This window comes from Anomaloglossus baeobatrachus, chromosome 5 (genome assembly GCF_048569485.1).
Source record: "Anomaloglossus baeobatrachus isolate aAnoBae1 chromosome 5, aAnoBae1.hap1, whole genome shotgun sequence".
NCBI classification, from domain to species: domain Eukaryota; kingdom Metazoa; phylum Chordata; class Amphibia; order Anura; family Aromobatidae; genus Anomaloglossus; species Anomaloglossus baeobatrachus.
Genome location: NC_134357.1, coordinates 148486965 through 148512047, shown reverse-complemented (window position 1 = coordinate 148512047; position 25083 = coordinate 148486965). Strand labels below are relative to the sequence as shown.

The following is a 25083-nucleotide window of genomic DNA, read 5'->3' as shown; positions in this document are numbered from 1 at the left end:
TTTATTGTCAATCATGTGAGATGGGAGCTATAGAATGAACATATCAAGGTGTGCCTAGATTAGTTACAATTTTGTGAGCTCACCATCTGTTGTGTATGTGTATATCAAGTTTATGTCTCTAGGGAAATGAATTTTCTATGAAGTTTCATGTTACCTGTTACCTAAGACTGTTATTGTTTTTCTCAGCGTGAACTAATTGGAAGTGAGTAATTCTCCATTAATCATATGTAAGGTTCATGTTATGTTAAATCATTCTAGTACCGTAAAATTCTATTGGCAATTGTATCTTATAAAAGCCTCTTTTTGACAAGAAATGTGAACATAGGGATCAGTTCTTACAATTTGCCATGCAATTTACAGTATTTATCATTAGGACATAGGGTTGTCGCGGGCGGGGAGGAGGGTGTCAGCACACTACGCTCACCCCCTTCTGCTCGGGTCCGGCGGTTGCTGCTCAGTGGTGGCTCGAGCTGTAGGCCGGATCCCGGGGGTTCTCGAGCGGTACTCCTCGCCCGTGAGTGAAAGGGGTTTGTTGGGTGTGGGGATTGTTTATTGTCCGTGACGCCACTCACGGTTGTGGTGATTTCACCACCGCTGCTCAATATGGGGATCCCGGGGATGGTGATGCGGAGCAGCCAGGTGTTGTGTTGCCCCTCCGTGGGTAGGGGTTGGTGATCCCGGGGCCCGGTGATGGTGTGGAAGGTGCAGGGCCTGGTCGGCGCAGGGACGCGGGGGCAGCGCTGTGCCTTGCAGCACTGTGGTACTCACTCAGCCTGAGACGTTGACACAGTTTTACGGTAAACCACACGGCTGGAAAGACGGTTCCCACGGACGGCTGCACTTGCTCTCCCAGTAGGTGACGGTGATGTCCCTTTTCCTTGCACCTTTGTTTCTGTGTTGGTAGCGATGGATTCCCACCGGTAACCCGCTCCCCGGCTTCAAGCTGGACCGGAGGAGCTCTACTCTTTGCCCGCAGGCGCTGGCCCTGAGGAACTGGTGCCCTGGCGGTGGCGGTGTTTCTGCTACAATGGTTGGGCTGTTGCCTTCAGTCGGGACTTGGTTGTTGGGGGATCTACGTCCCCTTTACTGACGGATTCGGCAAATTATGGCGACTCCAAGCCTTGCTGGGGTCCGAGAGGCCCCTGCCCTGGTGCTGACTGTCCTTTGGTACACTGCTCCAGACCGCCGGCCACTACCCGTCCGCGGTCCTTCCAGGAACTTCCAAACGGTCCCCCTCCAGACAGTCACCGCCGTTGCTGACCTTGCTGACTCTGTCCTGCACACAGCTGGACTACTTCAGGCTTTCTTTCTGTCACCTTTCACCTTCCTTCAACTTCTCCTTTACCACTTCCACTTCACTTCTACTTTCACTTCCTTAGCTCATCTTAGCTGTTTACTCCTTCACCTCCCTAACTGAACTCCACTCTCAAGCTCTTCCCTGAGCTGACTCACTGGCTTTCCCGCCTCCAGAGCTGTGAACTCCTCGGTGGGCGGAGCCAACCGCCTGGCCCACCCCCTGGTGTGAACATCAGCCTCTGGAGGAAGGCAACAAGGATTTTAGTTTAGCTTTGGTGTTCCTAACTGGGATGTAGGGTGTGGTGGTGCAATGACTTGTGACCCCTGGCTTGCCCAGGGCATCACAGGGTCACTTGGCTATTCCTATATCATGGTTCTGAACATAAATTTCACACGATTATAATATCTATGTTAAAATATTTTCCTGTTGAAAAATCCATCCTAATTTCTGAGCACCTTATGTTTATGTCTCCAGAGTTATGTTAATTAACATAATTCTAAGATAACGCAATTGCAAGTAATACAGACGTTCTATTTATGTCACTTGGAATAGATTGTTCTTGTAACTTGGCAATCCTCTCCTGTCACAGTGCATATTACATATGTATAGGTCTATTTTTTTTCTTTGAAAAACTGATTTATCCTAAACTGATAAAATATTTTTCAGGATAAACCTTATATATTTACAAATAAATCACAGTAAAGCCGCTTAGTTTACCATGGTCTATTAACCAATTTTTTTATTTGTTTTCAGGAATTATGAAGGGACACCTGATTTTCCGAGATCCTGTCTTCTTGTTTTTTCTCTTTCAGTCTTTCTCTATGGGTGAGTAGCTTAATTGTCCATTATTTTTAAGCTTTTGAAATATGATTTTTATATATTTTAATAATTGTCCAGTCTTATATATAACTGAAAGTATGGCATATTTTTCTTGTGGACTACTGGTCTTAATTAAGCAAAAAAATAAAAAATTGAATTATTTCTAAAATATGTTCACAAATATATGGTTTTTAACTTACAATCTGAGTTGTTTGGCACTATACATAGTATCAATTATAGGCTTCTAGGGGGCCACATTGTACCTCTCTATGTCTCTAAGGCTGAGACTACACCAGGATTACTGCGAGTGCTCGCATGACACTCGGCTCACACTCGCATCACATCGGGAGCCGAGTGTCATGCAACTGTGGTCTGATCGTGCGATCAGACCACAGCTGCAGAGGGGATGGCAAACGCTGCAAAGGGGAGGGCCAGTGCTGTGGAGGAGAAGGAAGGATTTATCTCCCTATCTCCTCCATTGCCGCCTGATGCGAGAATCGCACTGCTCTCCTTTTACACCGCTGTAACGCAAGAGCAATGTGATGTTTCTCTCGCCCCATAGACTTGAATGGGTGCAAGTGGAACAAGTTCACATTGCAATCGCAACATTCTGCAACTGTTTTCTCGGTCCAATTAGGGCTGAGAAAACAATCGCTCATGGGAGCTGTCCCATGGAGTAATATTGGTCCAAGTGGAATGCGAGTTTTATCGCATTCCTCTCGCTCCATTTTTCTCGCTTTGGGTCCTAGGCCTTATTCTCTTATTTAATGCTGGCAACAAACCTTACTCCATATAACAGACCTATTTTTCCTTTGTGGTAATGTTCTATAGCTTCTAAATTCATTCCCACTGCAGCCATTTTGTATTGATTTTTTTTCTTCCCATTTGTCCAAGATGTGTGTATGTATATATACAGAGGGTAAAATAAATATTGCACATATCATCAATTTTCTAAGTAAATATATTTCTAAAGACATGAATTCATGAATTTGACATGAATTTCTCAACAGATATCAGTAACAACACATCCAATTCGCACAAGAAAAGAAATCAAACCATAGATGTCCATAAATTATCTCTTGTCTTGTTTTTCTTTCTTATGCTTTCCTTCCTCTGTAATAATGAGAAATGACACAGGAAAAAAGAGTTGAACACACTTTCTGAAATGTAATTAATACTTCTTACAAAAACCTTTCTTGGTGATGACAGCTTCAAGGTGCCTCCTGTATGGAAAAACTAGTCGCATTCATTGCTCAGGTGTAATTTAGGTCCTTTCTCCAACACAACATCTTTTCAGATCCTTAAGATCCATGGGCTCCTTCTATGAACTCCGAGCTTTAGTTGCTTCCATACTTTTTCTATTGGAAATTGGCAGGGCTATTCTAGCAGCTTTATTTTCTTTCTCTTGAAACCAATTGAGTTTTCCTTTGACTGTGATTTTGCTATCATTGTCTTGCTGAAATATCGAATCTAGTTTCATCATGCTGGTACTGTTATGGCTTCACTCCGTGGTTCAAACCAATGGTCTCTGGTTGTTGGTAGATTTTCTTCTCGGTTGGACCACAGCCTGTTTTATGTTGGTCCAGCTGCTAAAGGATCACTTGTCTTGTTTTTCTTTCTTACGCTTTGCCTTCCTGTTTCACTTGCATTCAGGAGTGTGCTCTTTCTCATTTGGTTTGCCCAATCACATTTTGGAAGGGTTATTTATAATTACTACTCATGTGTCTCAGTGCTGGCAATATTTTTGAATGGATGATTGTCTGGATTTCCAGCTCTGTGGTTAAGGTTTTATTACTGAGACATTGCTATTGCTATTTCCTGCAGTTTGTTTGTGTGAATCTCATCCCAATTATCTACTATTTTGTTTCATTGAGGTATGGGAGGGTTTCCATGTATTCTGATATTATTTTTGGTTTCTCGTGTTCCATCATTCCTGTATGACTGTATTTGCACGTTCCTAGCCCTGCGTATCACCCACTGCTTGGGTGCACTTTATTTATGTTTATTGTTGTTTATCTGTTGTACTTCTTTTATTGCATAGGGTGCAGTTAAGGACACTCATGGCCAGCCATTGATGAATGGAGGTACAATTACATGATCTTAGGGTGTCAGCCTCCACTTTCAAGCAGGGACAAATAAAACTCAGGTCTAGGGCAAGTACTAGCCTGTTTGAGACCTGTGAATTTCTGGTTTTTCATCTCTCCTGGTTTGTCCATCCCAGTGAGAGTGTTAGGGTTCAATTGTAAGAAGTAGATGGCAGCAAATTTTTATCAGGAATGTCTGGATACATTTGCCTGTTTATCCTTCCTTCAATTATGTGAAGATTGCCAGTTCCATATGCTAAAAAAACAGCCCCACACCATGATGCTCCATCTCCAAACTTCACTGTTGGTATGGTATTTTGGGGGTGAAATACGATGCCTTTTGGTTTCCAAATCTTTTCTGTATTATGGCATCCAAAGACTTCAAATTTGGTCTCATCTGACCAGACTATATTTTCCCAGTATTTCATAGGTTTGTCAAAGTGTTGTGGAGCAAATGTTAAACGCGCCTGAACATGCTATTTGTTCAGCAATGGAGTCTTGCATGGTGAGAGTGCATACAGACCATGGAAGTTGAATGCATTATTTATTGTTTTCTGTGAAATAATTGTACTTGCTGATCCCAAGTCTTTTTGTAGCTCTCCACTGGCGCTTCTTGGCTGTTGGACAGCACTTCTGCTAATTCTTTTCACTTTTCTGTCTGAAATTTTGTGGAGAGCACCTGTCGCTGCCAGTTTGTGGTGAAATTATGTTCTTTTTCATTTCGGATTATGGTCTCACTGTTTTCACTGGAGCCTTCAGTAGTTTAGAAATTCTGTAACCTATGCAATTAGAATGTTTGCAACAATAAGGTTACAGCTCACTGGTTTTACCAATCGTGAGATATTTCTTGTGTGGCACCTTTTTATAAGCCATCAGTTGAACTAGCTGATAATATTTTTCTCTAAGTGGCAGGATTGTTTTCTAATTACTGTTATATTTTAGCTGGTGTCATAACATTCCATGGCATTTTACACCTCTCTTCTTTATGTACATCTATGGTCTGATTTGTTTGCCTGAGTAGATTGGATTGGTTAATACCGACATCTAGTGAGGATCTCATGTCAGTAGCACCTTTAGAAATATAATTAGTTAGAAAATTGGTGATGTGTTCAATACTTATTTCGAGGAAAGAGAAGGAGCGCATCAGACATATAATATAATTAGAAACAGAGGGGTGCTAACAGTGCAACCGTGAAACATGGAAAAAGGGAGAAAAACATGTTGCACATAACGCAAGCACAACCCAATATAATGTAAAAAGTACAAAACCTTTATTGAACAGCAATAAAAACAATTAAAATACAACAAACTGCATAACCTGTACCCACTAGTCTCAAATAATCACCTATAGTGATGTCCTCACAATGCAAAAACAATCAATTATTGCACACAGGAGAAAAGAGCCCCCGAATAAACAGTTCAAAAACAGGCAGTAATGTAGTGCAACCCTTTGGTCCAGAGTCAATTCAACTACCTATATAACTGGTCATGCAGTCAAAAAATACTTATTTCGCCCGCTATCTGCAATCCATTTTAGTACCAGAGCAGGTGCCTGTAAGTATACACACTTATATACTTTTTATTCCGGTTCAATATTCTGACATCCCATTATATGCAGTTTGTGTGTAGCATTTTCAGGCATCTATAACCTATCAGTGAGAATTCTTAAAAATATTCATTTTAACCTACTATTTATTATTTAGACTTATTGGTGTCTCCAAGGAGAGCAAAGCACCATTGATCCATGTCATATGTCACAATTATAACATCTCCTGCTCTATTCTTCTGATGGATGTGTGCCACATTGGAGTCATACAGTTTTGTGTCAGAAAAGGAAAGAAAGGATTGTTGCATTGCGGGTTTGAGTCTTTTGACATTCAGGGACAGATTTGCTTTCACCTTATCTCATGTAAGGCAGTTTATTTCTGGACAGATTTTGTATTTTCTAAATGAACTAACTGTTTGGAATTGCTCTGTAAATGAAGTACTCAAACTATGAAGAAATCTGTCAGTCTTTATAAATTGACATCATTACAAGGCCATTTCTAGTTTTTCTACTACCTAAGATGAAGATTCACGCGGTGCCCACCCAGCAGTGAGTAAGCTGTATACATGACCATATATACTAGCAAATAATAAACCATATATGGGACTATAAAATGTATCCAATTTAGCTTTTGCTTCCTACACTCCCAGACAGTGGATCCCAGCACCTGGATTGGTTTGCCAGATGCTGACCCTGCTGGCAGTGCAGGAGAGATTTGGAATATCCAGATGATGAGGATCTCAGTGGCATGCTTTCAATGGCGGCAGTCCATGCAGCCATTATGGGGCCCATGAATTAGGGGAGCCTAGTGTCAGTGCTGAATTCAGCCCCCCACCCATCATCATCACACATTCAATTGTTTTGGCATCTTGGATGTCAATACAGTTGAAAGCAATGATGGAAGAGGGAGGCGTCCACTGATGCTTTGTCCTCCATCATTCACCCTCGGCATCTGAGATCTGATGTCTCAGCGCAGTGGCCGCAATGATGTCACAAATATTGCAGTCAGCTGCTAAAACTATGAATCACAACCTGTATTGTCAGGTGTGGGAGAATTTTCCATACATAACAGACTCTGGAATCACAGGCAGATTATACTGATACATAGAGATACATTGTACATAGCAGTGAATTTCTACATCCCTGCATTTTCTCCCTATAAAATTATTAAAAAATAATGAACAAAAAAAATGAAAAACATAATTTTTAATGTTTTTAAAAAAGTAATAAATATCACAGATCAGCAAATAATAAGTACATATTTAGTATAACACATTAAACAAATTATTTATGGTGATTGGTAGATGGTGTAAGAAATGGCATGATGGATTTTGTTTTTCTTCATTACACCCATAAAAAATAATAAAAATGTAACACTGGGATCATATTCACATGTAACATAAATGCTGCATTTTACTTACTGCTATTTGGGGAGCAATGCTTGTATAGAGATTCAGGAAAGAAGGGCAGTGGAGAGACACTGGAGAAGCTTTCCAAAAAGGGAGATCTCCGGACTGCTCTTCATACAGCATCTCAATGCTAAAGATCCTGAGCCTTCCCCACTTCTTTACTCCTCTGTTAACATGGATTGATTAACCGGGACACGGTGGTACAGCAAACTGGCAATCCAGCAGTCGGACCACTGGGGTTCACACTGGGGGTTCCCCGCTGCCCTCAGTGAAAGTGGAACTTCCTGCTCTCACTGAAAGTGGAACCCACTGGTGGATCACTGAATTGTTGCATTGAGAGACATGGCTGCACAGAAGTCCGGCAAACTGGCAGTCAGGTTACTGGAATTCACACTCGGGTCTCCCCGTTTCCCTCCATGTAAGTTCAACCCGCTGCTGTGAGTGAAAGTGGAACCCATTGCCATATTCTCGACTGTTGGATTGCAGGACAAGGCCGCACAGCAATACAGTTTTGACTCATTTTCTGCCAGGAAATGCAGATTAAGGGGTTAAGGGGTACTTTGCACATTGCGACATCTCTAGCATCGGCTAGTGATGCCGAGCGCGATAGTACCCACCCCCGTCGCACATGCGATATCTTGTGATAGCTGCTGTAGCGAACATTATCGCTATGGCAGCTTCACACGCACTTACCTGCCCTGCGACGTCACGCGGCAGGCGGCCAATAGAAGCGGAGGGGCGGAGATGAGCGCTACGTAAACATCCTGCCCACCTCCTTCCTTCCGCATAACCGGTGGAGTCAGGTAAGGAGATGTTCCTCGATTCTGCGGCTTCACACACAGCAATGTGTGCTGCCGCAGGAACGAGGAACAACATCGTATCTCCTATTGGTGCGACATTATGAAAATGACCGACGCTACACAGATCACCGATTTTCAACGCTTTTGCAATCGTTTATCGGCGCATCTAGGCTTTACACATTGCAACGTTGTTACCGTTTCGATTTGACCCCGACGACATCACAGTAGCGATGTCGTAGCGTGCAAAGTACCCCTTAGTGTAGAAATTTGTTGCAGATCAAATCTGCGATTTTGACACATTCTTGATGCGGTTTTCTGTCAGGTGATGCAGATTTGTTGCAAAAACGTGTGCAACAAATTTCTTCAACAAATCTGCATCTCCTGGCAGAAAACCAAGTGAAAAACACATCAAAACCACATCATGGCTCTGCATCTCCTAGCAGAAAGCTGCAGATTTGTTGCAGACATTCCTGCACCAAATTTGCATCTCATAGCAAAAAACACACCAAAATGATGGTTTGTCTGTAACAAATTTATGCAACAAATCCGCATCTCCTGGCACAAAGCTGAGTCATAACCACATCAAAACTGCATCTCGGTTTTGGTGCATTTTTTTGCCAGGAGATGCAGATTTGGTGCAAAAATGTCTGCAACCAGATACTCAATATACACACATTGCCTAATCCAGAAATCACTGAGTTCAATAAGTTTACCAGAGATGAGGTCACTGAGTTCATTGAGTTCCTCTCAGGTCAGTTCACCTGAGGTCACAGCTGGAGCACCATGGGAACCCCAGCTGTGACCTCTGGTGAAGTCAATGAACTCCGATAATCCGGCATTCAGTTCAATAACTTCACCTGAGGTGAGGTCACTGAGTTCAATGAGTTCACCAGAGGTCAGTTCACCTGCAGTCATAGCTGCGGCTCAGTAAGTGTGTCCCTGACACCACAGTGCACGGTCATGTTCTCTAATGTGACCGCTCACTGCAACCTCGGATGTAGGAGAGTTAGGATTATCGTGAGACCTCATGTGGATTACGTTGTACCTGAAGGAGTGTTTTGATGGATAATAAAAAAGGGTGTTTTTTATGTTTTACATGTTCTGTGTTTATTTCTTTTTATTTACAGAGTTAGTAATTGGGGGTCTCATAGACTTCTTCCCATTACTAACCTTGAGCTTGATGACAGCTGGGATTTTTTGAGAATTTACAGCTGTCATTAACCCCTTATATTACCCCAATTGCAGGGCATTCGGGATGAACCAGGTAATGGGCTGGAATTGTCGTATCTAATGGATGCAATAATTCTGGGATGGCTGTGGGCTGCTATTTTTAGGCAGGAGAGGGTCCAATAACCATTGACCTCCCCAGCCTGAGAATACAAGCTCCCAGTTGTTGGCTTTATTTTGGCTGTGTATCAAAATTGGGGGAACCGCATGCCGTATTTTTTTTAATTATTTATTTAAATAATTAAAAAAAGACATATGGAGTCCCTCATATTTTGATTCAAATCCAAGATAAAGAACACAGCTGAGGGCTACTGCCTGCAGCTGTCTGTGTTATCTGCACTGGGTATCAAAATACGGGGGAACCTGCAACATATTTTCAAATTATTTATTTATTTTTACACTCCACGTCCTGCCCCCGGCAGGTACTGTGAAGTCAATTAATCACAGATGCCAGCACATCAGCAGCCTGACTGCAGTCAATCACAGATGCTGTCACAGAGGGTGGGCAAGGGAAGCAGTGAATATGCATGAGATTTAATGATCGGACCTGAAGTACTATGACAACCACGGGAATCTCAGTAAGTGTAATATTCCTGCTTTAATCCCAGTAATACTCTGACAGCATTATTCCCAGAAACGAAATGTGAGTCACAAATGCATCCAGGCGTCTTCCCCATGCCTTTCCCATTCAGTTTCAGCATTTTTCCATTCATTGCAGCATTTTTACTGCCTACACAGACATACTTCCAAGGTCCTCCAGAAAATTATTTGAGTTTCCCATTGCCTTGGATTGGGTTCATTATTCGGTAGGAATATGCAAATAATCAAAATTATTCTGCTTGAATAATTTGAATCCCAATATTTCACTATTTGCCCATCTCTAGAAATAAGTTTATTAAAATTATGGTAACCATTTAAATAATAAACTTAAATAATTGTAGCCCCTCTTGTCTTTTTTAGTAAACACCATGGCTTTATTATAAATACCTGGTCATATCACATTTTGTTCAATTTATTCTAAGGGTAGTTTTCTTTTTCAGTGAACGTCAAGGTCAGCGGGATAGACATGCTCTTATCAAACATATGCTTTACCTTTAAATAGCAAATAAAGGTCAGATGAAGATGTGAGCTAAGTTTAACCAGCATAGATTTACAGGGTTAGCCAATCACAGTATCTTCCCTATATGGGTCATAAATCTTAAGATTATTGCTATATACTTTGAGTCCTTGTTTATAAAATTCTATATTTCTGAATCCATCAAAGTAGTGATCAGTCCATTCTTAATTATGGATTTATATTTTTAGACTCAATAGACTAAAATGGGAAAAATACAAATCAATGTGCGTTTTTGCTAATTTTATTTCCTAAAAATCAAATCAATGTTCTCTTGGACTAGTCACATAACAGATGAAGGAAATTTTTCATTTTTCACATTTCTGTCCTATGATTAGTTCTGATGTCTGACAATTAACCATGGGAAACCAAGAGGCATAGGGTTTGTGGAAATATACGCAGGAAAAGTGTAGAAAACTCGAATTACTTCTTAATGCTGTAAAGTTTGAATCAATCTTTTGGTTTGGTTGGCCCTGATTGATTGTTGACTTATATTTTTTATCCATGATGAAAAGTCCTTAGCCGCAACATATTTCAACATTAGTTGGTTTGATTTACAATAGGAAAAATAATCTTTACCTAATTATTAAACTACAAAGTAATTACCTGCCAAGCTTTGTCTGAGGATTTACTATAAAGAAGAGGATAAAAACCCATAAGCTGCATTGTGTATAATCAGAATCGCTTATTCTCGAGTGGGTGTGATAACGACATTAGCTCTTAGTAATTAATAGGCGGAAAGTAGAAATGCACAAAAAGATGTGGAATGGCTACATATTATTTTATTCTGTAAATACGATGTTGCATAACTGAGCAGAAAGAATCAAGAATGAAGCAAGACAATTACTAGGAGATTTGATTTTGTGCAAGAAACAGAAGCTAAGACCTGGGCTGAGTAAGCAAAACACAGTCAACCGTGTCGAAATCTCCAGGTATTAATCATGAGTTAAAATAATAATTGTATTCTCCAGTAGTCGAGCCTGCAAAGCGGTAATAGTCTGTGTTTCAGGTGTTTGGGTATTGTCTTTTTTTGTACTGTTGGAAATGAGTAACAACAAATGAAAATAGAATAAAACTAATTTTAACCCTATATTGTCATTGTGTACAGTCAACGTTTTCTTTTGTTGGTGAAGCCTAGTCATAATAAAGTGGACCCCACGGTGTTTTTTAAAACTATTTATTCAAATAAATTTTAATAGTGTAGGATTCCATCTATTTTTGCTAAACAACCATGTTAAACAGATAGCTGGTTGATGAAGCCCGTAGTTGTTTGTTTTATGTGTGCTGGTTATCAAAAATAGAGCCGGAGCCCATGTCATTTTTTAAAATGATTTATTTATTGATTTTTGCACTGCAATACAACTGGTCTGCAACCAATCACAGATGTGGACACAGATGGTGGGGGGCGTCTATAGCAGTCTGACTGCAACTAATTACAGATGCTGGTACACAGGGTGGAAGAGGAAAACAGTGATTATTCATGTAGTTTAATGAACTTGCTAGAAAAAGTTTGATTGTGTGTTATCTTCCTTTTGCCACACCTTCTAGTCCTTACTACTATTGTGACGCCCTGGGCAAGCCAAGGGTCACAGGTCATCACACCACCACACCCTACACCCCAGTTAGGAACACCAAAGCTAACCCAAAAATCCTTGTTGCCTTCCTCCAGGAGCTGGTGTCCACACCAGGGGGTGGGCCAGGCGGTTGGCTCCACCCACCGAGGAGTTCACAGCTCTGGAGGCGGGAAGAACCAGGCAGTTGAAGTCTAGCTGAGGGCTAGAGTAGAGTCAGCTCAGGGAAGAGCTAGAGTGAGGAGTAAACAAGCAGATGAGTTTAGAGGAGTGAAGTAGAAGGAGTAATCAGTTTAGCTCAGGGAAGAGCTTGAGTAAACAGTGAAGTGGAGCTAAAGTGCAAAGTGACAGTAGTAAAGCCTGAAGTTGGTCCGGGTTTGTGTGCCCCGGACAGTGCCAGCAAGGTCAGCAGACGGCGGTGATAGTCCGCAGGGGTGACTGCTTGGAGGTTGCTGGAAGGACCGCGGACGGGTAGTGGCACGGCGGTCTGGAGCAGTATACGAAGAACAGTCAGCACCAGGGCAGGGGCCTTTCGGACCCCGGCAAGGCTAGGAGTCGCCGTGAATTTGCCAAATCCGTCAGTGAAGGGGAAGTCCCGATTGAAGGCAACAGTCCGATCATTACGGAGAGACACCGCCACCACCAGGGCACCAGTTTCTCAGGGCCGGCGCCTGCGGGCAAAGTAGGGCTCCTCCGGCCCATATCCAAGCCGGGGAGCGGGTTACCGGTGGGAACCCATCGCAACCATCATCAACTTAGGTGCAGGACAGAGGGACCGTCACCTACTGGGGAAAGCAAGTGCAGCCGTCCGTGGGAACCGTCTTTCCAGCCGTGTGTTTTACCGAGAACTGTGTCATCGTCTCAGGCTGAGTGAGTACCACAGTGCCGCAAGGCACAGCGCTGCCCCCGCGTCCCTGCGCCCACCAAGCCCTGCATCTCCCACCTCATCACTGGGCCCCAGGATCACCAACCCCTACCCATGGAGGGGCAACACAACACCTGGCTGCTCCATACCATCCCTCCCGGGATCTCCATACAGAGCAGCGGTGGTGTCAACAAATCACCACAACCGTGGGTGGCGTCACGGACAATAGACTATCCCAAATCCCAATCCCCTTTCACTCACGGGCGAGGAGCGCCGCTGGAGTCCGGCCCATCGCTCGAGCCACCGAGCAGCAGCAGGCCGCAGCAGCCGCGGCAGCCGGACCCGAGCAGTGGGAGAGCGCGGCGTCCCCTCCTCCGCCCGTGACACTATCATTTTCCAGCTATTTTTCATCACAGAAATTTTGGTTGCCCAGATCTGCCAGTTTTGCCTTGGTCGCTTGTGCAGTGTGAGTGGAGGCATTGTCTTGCAGAAATAAGATTCTTTTGAACAGCTTGCCGCACCTTTTGGCCTTCAGAGCTGCCTTCAATTGGTCCAAAAGTTCAATATAATACCTTGCATTGATGGTGGAACCCTTTTAAGGGTAGTCCAATAGCAGCATGCCCTCCTTATCCCAGAACACAGATGCCATCACCTTAGTGTCTGATTTTTGCACCCTGAACTTCTTTGGATGAGGAGAACCACTGTGACCACACTCTTTTGAGTGCACCTTGATTTCAGGGTCATACAAATAAATCCAGGTCTAATCCATAGAGATCAGTTGATGGAAGAAGTTCTTATCAGTTCGGAAACGCTAACAAATTGACCAGGAACTTTTCACTCGCATGCTTCTCTGATCTGTTGTCAAACATTTGGGGACCCACTTTGCAGATAGCTTCCTCATGTCCAAATGTTCAAGGATAATGACACAAACACATTCACTGGAAATCCCCATGAGGTCTGCAATTGCTTTAGCTGAAATTTGTTGATTCTCCAGTATGAGGTTGTGCACAGCAGCAATTATCTCCGGAACAACAACTATTCTAGGTCATCCATGAGATTCCTCATCATTGGTGCTGAAGTGACCAGTTTTACATTTGGCAACCCTGTTCTTAACTGTGGAATATGAAGGGCGACATATCACCATGAATATCCTTTGCAGACTTTCCTTGCAGAAACACAAATTTTATCACTCCTCTGCTCTCAGTTGCTGTGAATATTGCATTGGACTCCGCCATTTAGTTTTCCCGCGTGCGTAGAACACTGTTGACATAAGCAACAAATACAACATTTTGAAAACATATATTAGACACATAATGCTTTCAGGTGATGTAACATTCATTACCATAGAAACAAAAAAAGATCACAAAGCCAAAGACTTATCAGCAGCCCCACGTACATTGTAATATCGAAGATCGAGCACTGTGTTCACAGTACAAATAGTCTTTATTATAGAATCCCATAAGTGATAGTATTTATGTAAAATACATAATACTAATAAAGTATGTAAACATTTACGTTGATACTGCACAAAGAAAATTAAAAAAACATTAGAGATAAAGTGTTCAATAATCAAGTTCACAGTTTCATATGAACATTCGCATTTGCAATGAAAACGATGATTAATATGACAAATAAATATATGAAATTGTTGTAATGTTTCAGCTGATTCAGAACAATCACCTTGGAGCATGATCAAACAATCACAATATAGCTATACCTATTGAGGATTTGAGTTTCCAACCAATGGCTCAACGAGTGAACAATCTCCATTTACACTGGACAATTTTTGAAAGATGAACAACAATCTTTTTGCTTGCATAAACAATTTCATACACGCTGAATGAGCATTTTTGGGCACTTTGTTCAGTCACTGAACTCATTCACATGACACAGTTATGATGAACGATGGGTCATTAATGATAATCTCTGAAGTATTATCAGACAGTGTAAATGCATCATACATCCTAGGATGCATGCTTAAATCCACAGCGCTAATACATATACAGTGAAGGAAATAAGTATTTGATCCCTTGCTGATTTTGTAAGTTTGCCCTCTGATAAAGACATGAGCAGTCTATAATTTTAAGGGTAGGTTAATTTTAACAGTGAGAGATAGAATATCCAAAATAAAATCCAGAAAATCACATTGTATAAATTATATTAATTTATTTGCATTTTGCAGAGAGAAATAAGTATTTGATCCCTCTGGCAAACAAGACTTAATACTTGGTGGCAAAACCCTTGTTGGCAAGCACAGCAGTCAGACGTTTTTTGTAGTTGGTGATGAGGTTTGCGCCCATGTTAGAAGGAATTTTTTTCCACTCCTCTTTGCAGATCATCTCTAAATCATTAAGATTTTGAGGCTGTCAATTGGTAACTCGGAGCTTCAGCTCCCTCAATAAGTTTTCTATGGGATTAATATTTGCAGACTGGCAAGGCCACTCCATGACCTTAATGTGCTTCTTTTTGACCCACTCCTTTGTTGACTTGGCTGTATGTTTTGAGTAATTGTCTTGCTGGAAGACCCAGCCTTAACCCATTTTTAAAGTCCTGGCAGAGGGAAGGAGGTTGTCACTCAAGAGTTTATGGTACATGGCTCCATTGATGCGGTAAAGTAGTCATGTGCCATTAGCAGAGAAACATGCTCAAAACATAATGTTTTCACCTCTATGCTTGACAGTGGGGACAGTGTTCTTTGGGTCATAGTCTGCATTTCCCTTCCTCCAAACATGGCTAGTTGAGTTAAGGTCAAAGAGCTAAATTTTTGAGTCATCTGACCACAGCACCTTCTCCCAATCAGTTTCAGAATCATTCAGGTGTTCATTGGCAACCTTTAGACAGGCATGCACATGTGCCTTCTTCATCAGTGGGACTTTGTGGTCACTGCAGGATTTTAATCCATTACGGCGAAATGTGTTACCAGTGGTTTTTTTAGTGACAGTTGTCCCAGCTGTCTTGAGATCATTAACAAGTTTCCCCTGTGTAGTTTTAGACTGATCTCTCAACTTCCTCATGACCATGAGGTGAGATTTTGCATGGGGCCCCAGACCTATGTCGATTGACACTCATTTTGTATTTTTTCCATTTTCTTACTTTTGCACCAACATTTGCCTCCTTCTCACCCAGCGTCTTACTTATGGTTTTGTAGCCCATTCCAGTGTGATGCCCTGGCCGGGCCAGGTAGTCACAAACAGGCCCCTGCACAACACCCTTCCCTCACAGGTGACATCAGCCAACCTTTAAAACCCTAGTCATCCCCCTCAGAGCTAGGTAGACACACCAGGGGGCGGAACCAGGTGGTTGGAAGATGCCCACCAAGGAGTCTAGACAGCCCGAGGCAGGAAAACAGTGAGTTAAGTGTTAGAGTTCAAGTTGGAGAGGAGTGTGGGCTGGAGCTGTGTCCAGCTCCAGCAGAGGCGAATACCCCAAATTGAACGGCACCAGGGTAGGAGCCCTGGTGCCATTGGCTAGGAGGCAGATGGCGGTCTCCGTCTGCAGGAGCCGGGAAGATGGCTCGTTGGAACCGAGGTGGACCGTGACAGAGTAGTGGCCCGCCGGTACCGACCTGGGGAACCGACTCGGAAACCGGAGCACACAGGGGGGTACTCGGACCTTGAAGCCAAGTCCAGAAGCTACTGGAGCTTGTTAGTTAACTGATTGAGGCCAGGACTAGAGGTCCTGTCCCACCCAAAGTCCCTATTAGAAGACAACAGCCCACCGAGGGGGATAAAAGGCCACCGCCAGGGCTCAGAGATCCCACGGGCCAGTGTCTGCGAGCAAGGGCTCCTTAGGCCACATCCAGCCGGGGGCGGACTCCTGAAGTTGCAAGCACAGGCAGTCCACCATTCTAAAAAGGTGCAGGAGAAAGACAGAGACCACCAGTCAGGTGGGGGAACCAGAACGCAGCCGGCTGCGGGCACTGACCACCATCACCTTGGTTTACCAGAGACTCGTGTGTTTCCTTCAATAGTGAGTACACCAGCACCCTGCGGTCGCCCATCTCCCTGCACCAAAAACCCAATGGGTCCCGGGGCCACCATCCCTGCCCACGGAGGGGTTAACAACTTGCTGCACAATATCCCCCCGGGTGCCCCCGTAGCTGCAGCGGTGGTGTCCAACTTCACCACACACCGTGGGTGGCGTCACGAACTTAATACGGCTCAGCCCGTACATATACGTCCTACATCCACTACTATAACCTCCTTTTTGATTGAAGTGACCGCGAGACCCCTGGGTCCGGAGATCCTCGAGCCACCAACAGAAGGTCCGGATCCGAGCAGCTCGGCAGCTGAGAGCAGGGCGGTACACTAGCCTTGTGCAGGTCTATGATCTTGTCCCTGACATCCTTAGAAAGCTCTTTGGTATTGCCCATATTGTAGAGGTAATAGAGTCTGACTGATTAATTGAGCCTGTGGACAGGAGTTTTTTTACAGGTGACAATTAAGACAACTGTCTTTAATGATGAGAACAAATTGATTAGGAGCATCTAAGGATCTGTAGGAGCCAGAACTCTTAATGGTTGGTAGGGAAGCAAATACTTATTTCTCCCTGTTAAATGCAAATAAATTTATATAATTTATATAATGTGACTTTCTGTATTTTATTTTGGATATTCTATCTCTTACTGTTAAAATTAAAGTACCCTTAAAACTTACAAAATCAGCAAGGGATCGAATAATTATTTTCTTCACTGTATACAGTGCTGTAAAAAAAAATTACCCATACCCCGTGACCTTTTCCATATTTTTTCACATTAAACCCACAAATTGAAATGCACTGGAATATCATTAAATGTGTGAAACAAATTGAAATGCACTAAATATGATATTTAGTGATGAGCGAATATACTTGGCACTAATCGTTACTTACATGAATATTAAGGTATTCCTGATATCTGTTACACATCGAGTAGGTTGGAATTTGCCTTGTGAGTTTCAATACCCCTCCCAGCATGCTTGTGCCTGATTTTCAGCCACTAGACATGTTGGGATTGCTTTCCAATCACAGTAATGCTGTAGCCATTTTTGCTACTGGCATTACTGTGCTTGGGAGTGCCAGCAGGTGGGAACTGAAGGAACGTTAACACTAGAAGTCCCAGAGAGGGGTCATTTGACATTTCTACCATTGGAACCCTATGGAGCTCGAAATTCCTGGGACTTCTATTTAAAGGCTCTCCTAAAGGCTCCTTTAAGGTTTCCAGGCCTCACTGCTGTGAGCACCAGAAACCTTTATGTTAACAGAGCTCACAGCCACTGGGTTTCCCAGCACCTGTCAATAATTTTAAAGGAGCCTTTAAGAAAGCCCTTAAGAGACCCTTTAACATTCCTTGAGTTCCCAGGTGCTGGGACATCTGAAGACTGTGAACTGTTATCAGAGTTCACAGCCTCCAGGTGTCCCAACAGCTGGGAACGCCAAGCAACCTAAAGGTTATCTTAAAGACTCCTTTAAGGTTTTTGGATCTCACAGATGCCGTGAAACCTGGTGGCTGTGAGCTCTGGTAATCTAAAGGTTACCAGAGATGACAGCCACTGGGTCTCACGAAAGTTGTCAAACCAGTAACTTTTTAACTTTAAGGATGCCTTTAAGAGAGCCTTTAACATTCATTGAGTTCCCAGCTGCTGGGACATTTGGAGGCTGTAGTCTGTTATCAGTGTTCACAGCATTCAGGAGTCCCAACAGCTGGAAACTCCAACAAACTTAAAGGATCTCTTAAAGGCTCTTTTAAAGTTTTTGGGCCTCACAGCTGCCAGACTGTTGGATTGCTATGCCGCCATGTCCATCAATATGACAATCCAGCAATTCGATAGTCTGGTCACCAGAGTTCACACTCAGGGATCCTCCACTGCTCTTAGTGAACTCAGTTTAACCCACTGCCAGATTGCCAGATCTAGCGATATGTGCACATTGAGTATCTGGTTGCAGACATTTCTGCATCTCCTTGCAAAAACGCACTGAAACTTCACCAAAAATGAACGCGATTTCAGTACATTTTTTTCCCAGGAGATGCAGATTTGGTGCAGAAATTTATACACCAGATATAGTGCAAAAAATTGGTGTATAAATGTAAGCACCAAATCTGAATCTCCTGTCAAGAAACACAGTTTAGGTGTAGTTTTCTGCCCGGAGATGCAGATTTGGTGCAGAAATGTGTGTACCAGATTTCTGTACTAAATTTGCAACTCCTGGCAGAAAACCCCACAGAAAAGGTATCAAAACCGCATATTTTGTGTGGTTTTCTGCCAGGAGGTGCATGCAGATTTGGTGCTGGAATTTATACATCAAATCTGCATCTCCTGGTATGCCGCCACCGCGTCAGCAGCCTGCCGCCACTGCTCGGATCAGGATCCGCGGTTGCTCGAGGGGTCTCCGGGCCCGGGGGTCGGTGTCACGCGGCCACTCTTAATTAAAGGGGGGTTATTTACAGGGGATTGTATGGACAGTTCGTGACACCACCCGTGGTGCGTGGTAAGGAGTAGTACCACCGCTGCAATGGGGAGTACCCAGTGGCGATGGTGTGGGCAGCTAGATGTTTAACCCCTCCATGGGTAGGGGGAATGCCCTGGGACTCGGTGTTGGTGACAGAGAGGTGCAATTGGGACGGTCAGGGATCACTTTAGTACTCACTCAGTCCAATAACGCTGACACCAGCAAAGGTGGTAAACCAAAGTTCTTAGCACCGCTGCAGCAGGGAGGGAGCACGCCTGGATCCCGTGCCCGTTGGTGTTGCTTGTTAGCCTGTGGCCTTTTCTGTGGCACCTCACTTCTAAATGGTCCCTCTAGCATAGAACTATCGGGTCCCGCTCACCAGTATGGCTAACTGGGTGAGCTTGCTCTCAGGGTTCACGCTTGGGATTTTCTGGACTATGTAGTGGGAAAGTCCTATCTCCCTCGTTGCGCTAGTACCCTGATTTTGGAGCGGGTGGAGAACGGATCTTGAAGGGTCCGTCCTCCTCGGGTAAATTGTCAAGACGCTTGAAGCTCCTTCTTGACCTAGGGTCCACGTACCCCGTCGTGCCCTGGCCCCTGCCCAGTGATGGCACAAGGCCGCCGGCTGTCCTCCTCGACAGTCCGTGCCCCTTGTCACGTTCCCCCTGTGACCGGGGTCTAGCTCCTACCAGGACCAGACCAACGTTTGCCACCTAGTAAACCAAGGAGCCCTGCTCCTGACCTTCTCTCACTTCCACCTCCAACACTACACTCCCTTGTGACCTCTCCTCTTGAAAGTCACTTCACAACTGACTGTCTGCTAACACTCCTGACCTCCCCTTAACCAACCCCCCAAGTGGGCGACTTTATTCCCTGCACGTCAGCCACTGGTGTGTCTGGTGGGTGTGGTGCAGAGTGTTCCTAAGATTTTGATTAGCTTGTTATTGGCAACACCAAAGGTCAGGGACCCGTAACCAAGGAGGAGGTGGATACTGTGCAGAAGGGCAGATTGCGCAATACCCTGTGACGACCTGATAGGCCAGGGCGTCACACTGGCAAAAAAAAACCACATCAAAACTTCATCAAAACGTAATGTGCGCTGCGACTTCAGTATGTAGCAGAGTCAGGATAATTGTGGGACTTCGTGGTGTGGATTACATCTGACATGGGTGGTTTGGGGCTTAATAAATTGGAAAAAGATGGTGTTTTGTTTTTTAAAGGAATTTTCTCTGTTTTGTGTTTTATTTATTTTTATTTACAAGATAAATACTTGGGGGTCCCATAGATCCTTTCCCATTACTAATCCAGCATCAAAAAACAAAGAAGTGGACTGCCTCCTGCAGACATAACTTACACGCTTTATTAGTGGTTGTAACTATTTTCACAACTGCATCAGATGAGCACATCAGACATTATCTACCAACGTTTTTATGTTAGTACCGTATTAGCACCTTATGTCTTTTCAGTTTTCCTTCATATCATTACTAATCCAGGGATTAATGGCAGCTGTGATTTTTTACAAATCACAGTCGTCATTATCCTCTTGTATTACCCCAATTACTACTATATTAGGGCAATCGGGATGAGCTGGGTAAAGCGCCGAAATTGTCGCATCTAATGGATGCAGCAAGCAATTCTGAGAGGCTGCAGGGTGGCTTTAGCTTGGTTGGGATTTAAAATTGGGGGGGGAGGGGGACACAAGCTTTTTTTAAATTGTTTACTTAAATAATTTTAAAACAGCCACATGAGGTCCCTCTAGCGAACCCAGAAGTAGTGTGACAGCCGCAGGGAATCTCAGTGTTATTTTCATGCTTTTAATCCACTCTGCCAACATTGTTCCCAGAAACCAAATGTGAGTCAGAAATGCCCTCCCAGAGTGACTTCCAAGATCCTCTTAAAAATCATTTACGTTTCCCATTGATTTGCATTTTGTTCATTATTCATGATGAATACACGTATAATAGAAATTATTTGTCTCAAATAATCTGAAATCCGAATAGTTCACTATGAGACATGTTTAGTGATAGTCCAACACTAAAGGCCGCTTTACACGCAACGACATCGCTAACGAGAAATCGCTGGGGTCACGAAATTCGTGATGCACATCCAGCCTCGTTAGCGACGTCGTTGCGTGTGACACCTACGAGCGACCGCCAACGATCAAAAATACTCACCAATCGCTGATCATTGACACGTTGTTCCTTTCCCAAATATTGCTGCTCATTTTGGATGCAGGTTGTTCGTCATTCCTGAGGCAGCACACATCAAAACGTGTGACACCCCAGAAACGACGAACAACAACGTACCTGCGTCCTCCGGCAATGAGGTGGGAGTAACGTGAATGCGACTGCTCTCTGCCCCTCTGCTTCTATTGGTGGCCTGCTGACTGACGTTGCTGTGACACCGCACAAATCGCCCCCTTAAAAAAGAGGTTGTTCGCCGGCCACAGCGACTTCGCTAGGAAGGTAAGTATGTGTGACGCGTCCTAGCGATATTGTTCGCCGGAGGTATCAATTTGCCCATGACGTACGCACGACAGGGGCGGGTGCGATCGCTAGCGATATTGCTAGTGATGTTGCAGCGTGTAAAGCATCCTTAAGAAGCAAATTTTTGTGAAGTGTAAAGTAAATGATACATTGTTCTCTAAATCTTTTAAAGACATGAATCTAAAAATTGTGAAATGCATTTGTACTCAGCCCCGCTGAGTCAATACTATGTAGGACCACCTTTTGCTGCAGTTAATGCTGGAAGTCTTTTGGGGTATGTCTCTACCTGCTTTACACATCTTGAGACTGACATTTCTGTCCATTCTTTACAAAATAGTGCTGACTCAGTAAGATTGGATGCAGGACATCTGTGAAAACTAATTTTTCAAGTCTTGCCACAGATTTTCAATGAGATTTAGGTCTGGATCTTGACTGGGACATTCACCCACATGAGTATGCTTTGATCTAAACTGTTCAATTGTAGCTTTAACTATTATGTAATCATTTAATGTTTGCCTGGGTGGAGGGTCGAAAGTCCTTTTTATCTGAATATTTTGTGGTCTAAATTACAAATGTCAATTCATGAAGATACTGTCTTGGAATGCGAGGGAGTTAGGGGTTAGGCATAAATGGTTTGCCCGTCACCACCAGACATTGAGGCCACCAGGTCTGCTGGTGCCCCCTGTGTACTTCAGCCCATTAGCAGGCATTGATTGGCTGCAGCACTCACGTGGCGCAGCAATGTCATGAGAGGAACAAAAGACCCAATGCCGACATTGCTGTTATAGTGCAGGTACGGTAGGTATCTGATTTTATTTTTCATGGGGATATATAGTATTTAAGAAGGAGTTTTACAAAACGTGGCCAACTTGTTTAACCCTAACCTCTCACCATCTAGCAGTCCAAAACAGTATTTTCATGTATTGACATTTTGTCATTTAAGCACAAAAGACACAAATAATAAAAAGAATTTCGACCTACCTACTCTAACAATAGTCAAGTACCAGTCAAATAAACTGTATACACTTTTTCCATGTACTCATTTTTTCATATGTGCTTCATAAACAATATTGAAAGGCTGAATGGTTCATTATACAAAGCCAACAGCAGAATGAGTAACAGTGCACCATTCTGATGCCTGTAAATTTATATCTACCTTTCTCTCTTTTCTGAATTCCCAAGTAGTGGACTACCCCTTTAAAGAAAGTTGCAATTTTAATGTTACATTTCTAGTCATTATATGTTTATTTAAAGTATAAGGAAACAATACCAGTTCAGTTAATCACTATTATTATTTTTTATATTCAACAAATTCACTAACTGTTTTTCCACTTATGAGTTCTGATGCTGTAAAGTAGACAAAATTTGATAAGTTAGGGGGCTTTACTTTTTAACATAAAACATGGAAGATATAGTAAACATGTTTTCATTTAAGTGAGATAATAATAATAATAATTATTATTATTAATAATGATATAATTATATATTAATATTATTATATTTTAATTAATAGTATTATAATAATATAATATTATAATATATTATATTATATATATATTATAATAGTATTATAATAATATTATAATAATCATTATTATTATTATTATTTATTATTATAGCACCATTTATTCCATGTCGCTTTACAAGTGAAAGAGGGTATACGTACAAAAATCATTAGCAGTACAAAACAGACTGGTATAGGAGGAGAGAGGACCCTGCCCGCGAGGGCTCACAGTCTACAGGGAATGGGTGATGGTACAATAGGTGAGGACAGAGCTGGTTGCACAGTGGTGTACTGGACTGAGGGTTATTGTAGGTTGTAGACTTGTTGGAAGAGATGGGTCTTGAGGCTCCTCTTGAAGCTTTCCACGGTTGGGGAGAGTCTGATATGCTGAGGTAGAGCGTTCCAGAGTATGGGGGAGGCACGGGAGAAATCTTGTATGCGATTGTGGGAAGAGGAGATAAGAGAGGAGTAGAGAAGGAGATCTTGTGAGGATCTGAGGTTGCGTGCAGGTTGGTACCGGGAGACTAGGTCACAGATGTAAGGAGGAGACAGGTTGCACATGGCTTTGTATGTCATGGTTAATGTTTTGAACTGGAGTCGTTGGGCAATGGGAAGCCAGTGAAGGGATTGGCAGAGTGGCGAGGCTAGAGAATAGCGAGGGGAGAGTTGGATTAAGCGGGCCGCAGAGTTTAGGATAGATTGGAGGGGTGCAAGAGTGTTGGAAGGGAGGCCAGAGAGCAGGAGGTTGCAATAGTCAAGGTGGGAGATGATGAGGGCATGCAATAATGTTTTTGCTGATTCTTGATTAAATCATATCATTAGATGCTGAGCACCGAGAAAGAAAGGTAGAATTCTTTTCTCTAAGAAGATGCAGGAAATTCATTTTTTAGATCTACAGATCTATGTAGAGAAAAGGAGGAAGGGCTTCACTGAAAATACATGTATTTTCAATATAATGATGGGAATAAGCCACTGCCAGTCACTAATACCAGTAGCTTATCTCCCATTTGAGTACAATGTTCAGCAGGGTTAAAATTCAACATGCAAAAGTGGTCTTTACTCTAATATCTAACATACAGCATAACTATACACATTCGATTATTGTATGCCATGGCACCATATTTGTTTGGGTGATGCTCACTTAGAGTAAAGTCTCCTTTAAATTGAAAGAAAACAAATATTTCAACTTTTTATCCTTCTTACTAATAACACTTCTTGTTCTTTATTCCTCAGGTTTGGCCTACAACAGACTTCCGTTTTTCTTAAATTACTTCTTTGATACTTACTTGCTAATTAATGAAGACACTCCCGTCGGTAAGTTTACAATGATTTATTCCATCTTTCATCAGATTAGAAAGTTCAAGCTCTGGGTTAAATTGCAGTCAAAATAGTTTATGGATAAGAGATGATAAACTTTGATATGGTACCAGCTCACAAATGGCAGAAGAAATCCTATAAGAACTATTCTGCTGACCGTGTATTGCAAATGAACATCAAGTCACAAAAAAGGAGATGAAACATACTTAAAATCATCGAAAAAGGCCATTCTATGTAATACAAAAACAGGTTCAAACAATAGTCCTGAACACAATGCTGATGAATAACTATGATATATTGTGGAGGTTACCCTGGAGGGAAATGCTTTCATTAATAATGAGGATGGCTACTTAGAATAAAGTTGCACATAGATGATGCTTCTATAGGCTGTTACATGGGTGCCCCTTACTAACTTACAGTCTAACAGTGATGACCACATTAGTAGTTCAGCTAATAATATATAAATATATACAGTGAGTGAATACGTATTGAAAACATCATGGTCATGCTAGGTATGGGGAAGTACCAAGCAAACGGCAAAAGGGAAGGGAAAGGTACCCCTGTGTCTAGGGAAGGGGGGAAATGGGTGACCCCTGACTATACCTACCGCTGGTCCGT

At 42.8% G+C, this 25083-nt stretch overlaps 1 protein-coding gene across 3 annotated transcripts in view; it reads left to right on the top strand.

Annotated features, from left to right (window-relative positions):
* CDH23 (cadherin related 23) overlaps nt 1-25083 on the top strand; it is a 1872161-nt gene that overhangs the window by 228984 nt on the left and 1618094 nt on the right. For all 3 annotated transcript variants that reach the window (XM_075348968.1, XM_075348971.1, XM_075348969.1), the window contains exons 2-3: nt 2051-2122; nt 24382-24462. In XM_075348968.1, the coding sequence (XP_075205083.1) occupies nt 2056-2122; nt 24382-24462 (148 nt within the window). In that variant the 5' untranslated portion in view covers nt 2051-2055. The remainder of the gene's footprint in view (nt 1-2050; nt 2123-24381; nt 24463-25083) is intronic.